At 33.8% G+C, this 10,790-nt stretch overlaps 2 protein-coding genes across 2 annotated transcripts; both read left to right on the plus strand.

The window, feature by feature from the left end:
* The first annotated feature begins 2,286 nt into the window (after nt 1–2,286).
* LOC142622457 (uncharacterized) lies at nt 2,287–3,474 on the plus strand. The gene is made up of 2 exons (XM_075795921.1): nt 2,287–2,812; nt 3,037–3,474. Exons 1-2 carry the CDS (start codon nt 2,534–2,536, stop codon nt 3,220–3,222), a joined length of 465 nt encoding a protein of 154 aa, XP_075652036.1. The 5' UTR covers nt 2,287–2,533; the 3' UTR covers nt 3,223–3,474.
* A 6,144-nt stretch (nt 3,475–9,618) lies between these two features.
* Nucleotides 9,619–10,790, plus strand: LOC142622458 (abscisic stress-ripening protein 1). Its single transcript, XM_075795922.1, has 2 exons — nt 9,619–9,846; nt 10,416–10,790. The coding sequence occupies exons 1-2, from the start codon at nt 9,706–9,708 to the stop codon at nt 10,596–10,598; spliced, it is 324 nt and encodes a 107-aa protein (XP_075652037.1). The 5' UTR covers nt 9,619–9,705; the 3' UTR covers nt 10,599–10,790.

Here is a 10,790-nt window from a genome sequence, read left to right on the forward strand (position 1 = left end):
GTCAAAATGATCTAGATTATAGAAGTGATGAGCAGACAGATTGAGAGTTAAGGAGCATGGAGCATTGATCATTGCCGCGTGGGCTGAGGTGGTGAAGTAGTAGTGACATTGGATTCACTAGCTCCCACGGTGTAATGTGAACATTTTTCTCTGTGTTGAAGTTTAAGTTAATACTTAATACTACTGCTTAATAATTAGCCACTAGGAATTTTTTTTTTTAGAGAGTTTCAGCGTATGACGCCCGCTTCTAATGAGAACTCTTTATCACTAGATCAAAACACTAATCAATTTTTGATATAGGCAGGAATTAAATCCTAGATTTCTTATATAACCATAAAAAACTTTATCAATTGAACTAACTGGAATCCACTAAGGAATTAAACGTGTTAATTTGTATTTGGTAGGGCTATTATTATTATTGGACTATATCATAATTATTGGACTATATCATAATAGAGCAATCTATGAGGAGTGTCCTCATTTTATCCCATCTATTTCCTTCGAAGATTAAGATTATCAGGTAAAAAATTTAAGGCAAAAATGTAAAACTGACTCTCTAACTTTCACTCTTTTTCATTTCAGTCTTCTAACTTTTATTTTTATCAATTTAGTCCTCTAATTTCCAATTTTTGTCAATGCAGAATTCCGTTAAATCCTGCCGTTAATGTCACTGAGTTTTCCCTTTTTTATTTTATTTTTAATTTCAGAATTAAGGTGTGTGATTTGTGGCTTGGACTTGATCTTCGTCAGGCTGATGTTCCTTAACGTGAATGCCGACAGGACCTTGCATAGGATTGAGGTCCTCTTGTCGTGCGCAAACACATTTCCCATCTTGAATGGGCGGTCGGTGCGAGGTATTATCGGCTTTCGAGCCAAGATGACGAACCGGGTCACGTTGCTCGAGTCATCATGGATTCTGTTAGCGAGATGTTCATCCCGTAAAGACCCGCGGCGTGTGCGCTGGCTATCGTGGAGGTTGTTGGTGGCGACGAGCTTGGCCGCTCACGCCGTGTCGTCGACTACCTCACGTGCGACATTAAGGCCGAGTTTCGTGAGGGTGAGTTCGCATTGAGCTAAGGCTTGTGGGTCTGAGATGACTCGGCTTTGGACCCCCAGTAATGCCAAGAGTACACATCGAGAACACCTTGGCAAGCAACCCGGAGCTACAACCAGTGCATCGGAGCCTGCGATAGGTCTATAATAGTTAACGGCTTCGCCAGCAGCCCGTTGTTGTTGTTGTTTTCTTTTTCTTTTCTTTTTTTTTTCTTTTTTTACAGATTTTTCTTTTTTTCTTTTAATTTTGAAATTAAAAAAAAAAAAGGAAAATGTCGTCAGTGACATTAACAGCAGGTTTTTAACGGAATTTTGCATTGACAAAAATTGAAACTTAGAGGACTGAATTGATAAAGTTGAAAGTTAAAGGACTAAAATGAAAAAGAGTGACAGTTAGAGGGTCAGTTTTACATTTTTGCCAAAATTTAATTTGGAAGAAGATACCATGAATTAGAAAAATTAAAATAAAATTGTGGCATTTTAAATTTAAATAAGATAGAGAATAAAAAAGTGAGAAAAAAAGAGTTGATATGAATTATTAAGTTTTTTTGTTTATCTAAATAATTGAAAAGATATTAGAGATAAAATAAAAAATGATTTTTGTATTTATCTAAAAAATAAATATAAGGCAGTAAAATAAAATCATATTATATATTTGAACAAGTTTTTTTTTTTTACAAGATAGAATTCTACTCTAACCTAATCTAAGTGTATATGTGTGTGAAACTTCCTCCTGGAGACTTGAATTCTGGTCTTTGTCCCCACACCCTACAAGCACTAATACTTATAGAGTGACCATCGCACTAAGGGTGTGCGGTAATTTTTTTTTTTCCTTTTGAGAATCATATAAATGAACGAGTTAGTTGTTGTATTTATCTTAAAAGTTAATTACTTTTGGGTCCAACCTTTTATTTTATTACTTATTATATTATATATATATATATATATATATATAATATGATTTTATTTTTATTTTTGATGAAATATAAGATTTTTGTTGGTAAACGATTCAACCACGTAATCATTATATATATATATATATATATATATATATATATATATATATATATATATATATATATATATATAGCATGCACCAAAGGAGAAAAAAATTAGGTGAAGAATCAATTTTATGTCCAGCAAAAAGCAAAGGGGACCCGACTGGGGTTACCCTTTTAGTTTAGTTGCGAAAAAAAAAAAAAGAAAAAAAAAAGAAAGATTATCCAAAGAATATATATAAAAAGTAGATCCATGAAGGCAAACAAATCGTGACCACCCATCACAACATTAAAGGCCACCCACAATGGCGGGAGAGCAATGAGCATGTGGCACTTGGCCAGTGGGCACTATCTCTATCCCCCTATTATAAATACCAACCTCTGTACCTCAAAATTTCATCATCAACTGTCTCTCTTTGCTTTCTCTCCTTAATTTTAACTCTAGTTTTGTTAGCTCAACCTCAACCTCAACCTCCAATTCCATGGCTGAAGAGAAGCACCACCACCACCTTTTCCATCACAAGAAGGACGAAGAAGATAATCCTGTTGAATCTGTCTACACTGAGACTACTACTGGTTATGCTGAGACTGGTTTTTCCAGTGGTGGCCCCGGCGGGTACGGTGAGTCGATCACAGAAGGATATGGTGCCACCACCATCTCCACCGAGCCTGAGGTTGACTACAGGAAGGAAGAGAAGCACCACAAGCATCTCGAGCAACTTGGCGAGATGGGTGCTGTCGCAGCTGGTGCTTATGCCTTGGTAATAATATATATATATATATATATATATATATATATATATATATAACATTATTAATTTTTAAATATATATATATATATATATATATATATATATATATATATATATATATATAACCTTCTTAATTTGTTGTATGGTACAGATTTTGTTTTAAGTTTATTAACATCTTTAATAATAATGAGGCTAAAGTTTTTCTTCTTTTTCCCGATAATGATATATTTCAGCACGAGAAGCATAAGGAAAAGAAAGATCCAGAGCATGCCCACAAGCACAAGATAGAAGAGGAGATTGCAGCAGCAGCTGCAGTTGGAGCTGGTGGATTTGCCTTCCATGAGCATCATGAGAAGAAAGAGACAAAGGAAGAAGAGGAAGAGGCTCATGGAAAGAAGCACCACCACCTCTTTGGTTGAAAACAACACCATCCATCATCCATCCAAGACATACCATCTAGATCTCTCTTTCAATGTGTCTTATTAACTGCGTCTTTTTTCTTCTTCTTTGAGTTGTGTTGTGTTTACGCCAGTAAGCAACTACCCTAAATAATACTTTGTGGGCGAGCGAGAGTGAGTTTGTGAATGTTTACTTGGTTGGTACATGTCCTTGTTCAGTGTGTGTCATCCCGTTTCTTTGTGTGCAATGTTAATAATTATATTTTCCTATCATATCGATTAATCTTCTTGATGTTATCCAAGCAATTTCTTGTTGGTTTTCATTTTATTAATTTTTTATCTCAAGTGAACTAAAAAAATAGAGTAATACAAGAAATAATTAATACAAATTTGATCACATAAGATGCATCACTTATTACAAAAGGTCTCATAAAAAATAAAAAATAACTTATTACAAAAGGTAATTTTGACTTTCATTTATTATAATTTTTTTTTACTTGCATCACTTATTACAAAAGGTCTCATAAAAAAAAATTATTATAAATGTTATATAGTAAAATTTGAAAAATTATTAGTTACTTTAAGGTAAATACTGTGTTAATTACTACTTTCACATTTATAATAGATCATATTATAAATGTAATTCCCTTCAAAAAAAATTATAAATTTAATTAGTAGAATCTATTATGAATGTAAGAGGTAATATTTAATAATTATGCATAAAATTTATAATATCTTTTAACAATTTTTTTTTAAATCGTCCATTAAAAAAAATTGATTACTAATTAATTGTTTGTCATTATCAGTTGGCCGGTGTGTTTTCCTACCATTTCTCTCTCCCTTTATATTATTTGTACATTATATAAAACTAATAAACAAGAACATGGGCATTTTTCATTGCTTTGATCAGTCAATAACAAGATCATTTGTGCGACATTTTTGAAGTTAGGATTAAGATACATATATCAGGGTTATTGCATGACAGCAAATGAGACTATGTTGATGGTGGGCTTGTGCAATGTAAATGATTTATTTATTTAAATATCTTATGAAACTAATGTCATCAACCGTCACAACTGACAAATTGTAATATGCTAACTTTCTTACAAGATATCCTCGATCTGCCGTAACTGTAACGTAACGGTAAATAATGTTAAAGTTCCATGGTACTTATTTAATTATTTTGTATAACTAGTAAGTCACTACAATGCTAGGATAATTATGTGATATTTTATATAAGACGGTTTTGAAAAATGTTGTACATAAAAAAAAAGGAAACTAAAATACATTTTGATATATTAAAATAAATTAAATACGAAAGAGTAACAAAACCATGAAAATCAACTAATTTATGTTGTGTTTACATATTGCATACCATAAAAATAAAAATATGTTCAACTCTCTCACCGTCTTCCACTTATCGATAATACAACATTTAGACACAGTCTTGTAGATGATTTGAAACCATGGTAAAATATGACTTTACATTGCGTACCAAATATTTTCTCTACTAATATACCCAAAGAAAAAGTATCCAACCAAATTACTTGAACCTAAATCATATTTAATCCCCTAATTTAAAAAGAAAAAAAATATACCAGTAGGAGCAGTTTTGGCGGTTTGATGATAGTGGGAGACTAGTATGACAGATGTTGTGGCCCCTTAGATTCCTCTTTTGCTCTCTTACAAACGCTTTGTCAATCTTAAATATTTTATTTTGGTAATAGTAAAATAGTGTTTTTCATTTAATAATCTACAACATATTCGTGTCTCTCTATCTCTCTCCATGACCTTATCTTATTAGTTATTACTATTAGTTCTTATTATTATTATATTTTGCTTTTGTTTTTAATACTACAACGGCGGGTATTCTAAAAGACATGTAGTGGAGAGAAATGTGTGGTGTAAACTTAGACAATCAATAAAATAACAATAAAAATAATTTAATGTAATCTTTTGAGGAACAGTAAAAATAAATAAAAACTTAATGAAAAGAGGTAAAAAAAAGACTAAGTGTAAAATTAGAGTGTCACACGATAGGACTACATACACTCCCACTGAGGTCTTCGCTTTATATATATGATCATTTTGCAATTAACTAATCTAGCCTAACATAGAGGGTATGTCTTGGTTGTTAATACTTTAGCTCTATAAAACCATCTCTTGGTCATTGTTTTTTCCTAAGAATTTTGTAAGTAAAATCAAATGACTATTTCTGCTAGGTGTTATACAAAAGGCCTCCAATCTTCTTTTTTTTCCCTGAATTCTCATTTGATTTGTCTTCTTTTGTTCCCATGCAGATAAAATGATAAATCTCCTAAAGTGGAGCTTTTAAAGCTCTAAAACAATAAAAGAGAATTGCAAGCACCTTATATGAACTAACTGCTTCCTAAGTCCAACACTTTCTTGTCTTTTGTTTTGCTCGGTAACAGTTTTTTCCATACCATTCAAGGGAGAAATATAGTACAAATGTGCAATTACAAAAGTGTAGAACCAACTGGGAAACAACAGCAATAGTGCAGTGGCACACGGGTTGCCACTTTAGCTACAGACCATAGGTCCTTTACAATCACATGAGGTACCCAAAATACATCACAGTGAAGGCCATTCTGATTCAAGAAACAAAAATCAGCGAGTCTAGTACTGTCCAGCCAGTCAGAGGCACTTTTCTTCTTAATGATCTGTGTAAGACCCTTGCTGTCACTAAGAAACAAAATATGCTAAAAACCTTGATCTTTGGCTGCCAATCCAGCTTCAATCATAGACTCCAACAGTGCTCCAGTAGATGTTCTAGCAGTGCTACTTGCTACTCCAAAAAACACCTTATCTCCCTGTAACGTTAGTGCTTCATACGCAGTACTATATCTACATTGTCTCCTGCTCCTAACTCCTGCAAGTTTGATGATTAAATGCCAGTCCCCTGCTGCGGACTGATTCCCTGTGCTGGTGTATCTGTCAATAACAGTTAGTGTTGCCGCTGTTTAACTTTAGGTGAATTGGTGCCTTCTTTTAGTGTTAATGTAATTTTTCTCCAATTTGTGGGGTGGAGGATAAATGGTTTGTTAATTGAAAAAAAAAATTATATTGAGCAGCATGTTCTTGCATTTTTTTTTTTGTTCAGTGGCAATTAGTGTTTCTCCTATTTAACTTCAAGTGAGTTGACATGTGTGTGCATGTGTGTGTGTAGGGAGCAGATCTTGGGAACCAGGCTCAATCCACTAAGATTAGGCTAGGATGGAGTCTCAATACAATTAATTTGTAGATACGGGTAGTTAAGGCCAACACTTGATTCCTAAGGGGCACATTCAATAGTTAAAAAAAGGAGTTAGCAAGAATGACAATACATGTACAAAATTATAGTAGGAAAAAAGAGATTCTTATTTAAGTCCTTCCTCGGACTGGCCGAGAAGTAATTGTTCTTAAGAGGTGCACTTCTCTCTCTCTCTCTCTCTCTCTCTCTCTCTCTCTCTCTCTCTCTCTCTCTCTCTCTCTCTCTCTCTCTCTCTCTAGGATACTCAAAACAAATTTGTTAAACTGATGATGCAGTTAGGAAATTATGATACAATAAGAAACAATTAATGAGGGAAATGGGAAAGATGTTAAGTTGCTTGGTCAGGAAACTATGGAAGAAACTCTTTAAGATCACTAGTAACAATGGTTATGATGATGCCAAAAATCACCAATAAGCTACATGCACTCCCAAATCGAAACAACGCCTACAAAGCGAAAAGCGAAGACCTAACAGAGAGCACCGGTGTGATGCCGGCCAAAAATCCTCCGAATGTCAAGTTAGAATTTTTCACAACCCTAGAGTGCCAGAGTTGAGTCAATAATGTGTACCTTAATTTATGAGGGTTTTAGGGTATTTATAGTAGTGTAGAGTTAACCTCCGTGCCTTGACCATGAAGTCTTTTCTTTATAAAATTGGAACTCTTTCCTTTTACATGCCTTCTAGAGTTCTTTTCCTCATAGGAATCGTTTGATCAAAACTTAAACGTGTGACCCAAGAATTCTTCTTATACACGTTTGCGTAGAGATCAAGCAAAGCCACATCAGAAGTAATTATAAAGTGTAAATCCTCTTTAGGGGTTCTTAAGGCCAATGGCTACCGCATTGTATCTGTCCATCCACTGTGGATCCAACCTTCTTGTCTATCATTATCAATCTATCACCCTTGTACTATCACATCAACCACCTAGATCCATCATGTTCATTTTAATTCACCTTCAGGTGCGGTGGTTGGTGACTTTGCTCCAAAGACTAGTGTCGGTAGTCTGGTGGCAAGAGCCCTTCATCGGTGATTAGTTTTGGTAGTTCGATAGCTGGAGACACTGAACTAGCGGTCGGTGGCCAAAGTAAAGACACCACAACTGGTGTTGGGGTCCGGTAACAGAAGGTGCCGTTTTATCGACTAGTGTTAGCAGTTTGGTAACAGAAGGTGCCATTTTGTCAACTAGTGTAAGCGGTTTGGTCATTGGAGATACCGCTTTGACGGAGATTCTCAGCAATCTGATCGCCAGAGCCATCACTGTGACTGTTGGTTTTAGCAGTCTAGCGCCAACGGCTTCAATATTGAGCCATTGATTTTGATGGTTTGCTTGAAATATTTTACTTGTCATATAAAAAATCTAAAAATATTTTACTAAAAATGTTTACATGTAAAATATTTTGTATTTGAAAATATTTTACTTTAAAACAAACAGAGTAAGTATGCAAATTTCAATTAAATACCTTTTACAAATACCGTTTAATTCTAAGTGCAAAGTCATGTGGCTTAAGCTAAACTACCTTACATCTAAGTTTGGTAATTCTTTAACTAACTATTCTTAGCTAAATTGAAATTTTCATATAAAAAAATAATCCAAATTGCATAGAGAAGTTCCTAATGTTTGGCATGAAAAGAAAACCACAAAAGTAAAAGTAAAAAAAAAAAAAGCATGATTAACTGCAACCTTAAGAAACTCAAACATATAATCTGCTTGGCCGATGTGTTCAGAAATTTTCCAGGTACTTTACATTGAGACAGCATCTATGAGGTCTAGAACCAACTACCATGTAAAATCTCACCTGCAGTGTTATATTAAGCAACAAAAGTAGGATTCATGGAAAAAAAAAAAAAAATCAGATTTGTTAATTTGATGGACCCAACTTTCCAAAGTCAGCACTTGAATCTACCAATGGAGTATGATATTTTTAAGCCCATGAAAACTTGTTAAGCCTAATCTTTCGAAAGCCCATCAACATTGCATAATTTTCACAAATGGTTTGAATTTATAAACAACAATGGCTTCAGAGAAAGGCCCAAGATGACATAATCATGTGACTAAAAAGGCTTCAAAATTTGATAAAATTGTAGAGGACATTACCTATACTCTATAAATTGGAGGTAGAATGTGCACAACCATATCAGATAGTTGATTTTATTTTATGGGGCTGCAAGTGCTTGAGGTCAACCGCACATGCAGTTGTTTCTCCAATAAATAAATAAAAAAAAAAAACTGCACATGCAGTTTTTATTACAAATCTTAGCCATATCTTTCATGAAATTTAGCTTATGGAATTCACTTGAACTAAAGGTCTCGTTTGAGAGGAATGAATGGAATGGAATAGAAAGAAATGAAAAGAATAATTTTAGAATATTCTTTCCTTCCATTGTTTGAAAGTTTTAATGAAGGGAATGGAAAGCTCATTCTCTTGTTTGGGAGTTTAAGTGGGAGGGAATGGAATGGGTAGGAGAGAACACTCATTCATCTCTATTCTCTTAAACCCTTAAATTTTCATACCCCCAAAATTGGGAGGAATGGGAGAGAATAGAATTAAATTTAATGAATTTTTTACTAAAACTCTCAAAATACCTTTATATATTCAACCCTTTATTTTAAAATAAGGGTCTAATAGTAATATTGTCATAAAATGATTCAATTCGATTCCATTCCCTTCATGTTACTCTCAAATAAGATTACTTACATTCTATTTATTTTCATTCATTTCTATTTCTTTATTTTAAAACATCCAATCAAGGTTACTTAATTTCATTCCATTCCATTCATTTCCCTTACTTAAATAAATTCTATTCATTTTTATTCTCCAGAAGGGAGCTTCACACATATATACACTTAGATTAGGTTAGAGTAGAATTTTATCTTGTATAAAAAAAAATAATAATAAAAAAAAAAAGCCGCCAAAATGCCACAAATAAGAAGGAAAAAAAATAGTAGTAAGGTATTAAATTGTGAGATTTTTAAAGTTGACGTGACAAAATAAGTAAACAAAACATCTTTTATTATATATATAAAATACTTACTCATTCAGTCTTGACCTTTGATGACAAAATTCATGGCCTGGGGGAGGGCTTAGCCATTTGACCATGATCACCGCTATATATAATCACCCTAACCCAAACCCTTAATCCACATCGCAGAGCAATTAATAACCTTTCTCATTGATTTCTGGCATTGTGGTTTCTGTATCTTCTCAAGACATATATCATACTCTACCACCACAATGGCTGACCACCACCACCACCACCACCACCACAATAAAGATGAGGAAAAACCTGTTGATTATGAGAAGGAAGAGAAGCACCACAAGCATCTCGAGCAGCTAGGCGAGCTTGGCGCTGTTGCTGCTGGAGCTTATGCCTTGGTAATCTTCGTCATCTAGTTGTCATTTTTCCTTTTAATTCCTTCAGGGTTTATATAGATATATTATATTTATATTTGCCGGTTTGCGTTTTAAAAATGCTATTTTCATTGTATTGAAGTTTTTCTATTGTTAGTTTGTTACAGATACTGTTTTTGATCTCAAGTAGCATGAACAAATATCTTTAATTAATCGAAAACGCTATAGAAAAGAGATGTTTTTTCTGGGATGAATGAGAGATTTCATTGAAAACAAAGCACTAGACAATAGTATGATCCTACACATGATACATATACACAGGAGAAAACAAACAAAACTTGCAGCGAAGGCAAGCAAACAAACTTTTTACAAATTAAAAGCAGCAAAGGTACTATACGTAGCTCTTCATTAGTTATTTGGTCTTATGTTGTGTTAGCTCAATCAGAAGTTTCTATGCGCATGCATGCATATTCGGGATTTCTTGATGGTATCTATGTTGAATTCAATTGACCTTAAAATTTAATCGTGTATAGTTGTTTTAGTCCTTTTCAAATTCGTACTAGCACTTTAATTTGTTTCAATGATTGTTTCAGCATGAAAAGCATCAGGCAAAGAAAGAGCCAGAGCATGCCCACAAGCACAAGATAGAAGAGGAGATTGCAGCAGCAGTTGCAGTAGGAGCCGGTGGGTATGCGTTCCATGAGCATCATGAGAAGAAAGAAGCAAAGAAAGAAGAAGAAAAGGCTCATGGAAAGAAGCACCACCATCTCTTTTAAGAGTATAAAATATTTATTTGTGTTTTGTTGTATTCAGAATATTTGAGACATGTTAATCATCAGTAAGCGACTACCCCAAATAATATTATTAGGAATGAGTAATGAGTTTATGAATCTCTTCTAGATGGGGTATATCCTCGTCAAAGTAGGTTTTATCTAGAACTCTTGCTGTGTGCAATGTTACAGTGTCAA

Source organism: Castanea sativa, chromosome 1, assembly GCF_040712315.1.
Source record: "Castanea sativa cultivar Marrone di Chiusa Pesio chromosome 1, ASM4071231v1".
Lineage (NCBI taxonomy): Eukaryota > Viridiplantae > Streptophyta > Magnoliopsida > Fagales > Fagaceae > Castanea > Castanea sativa.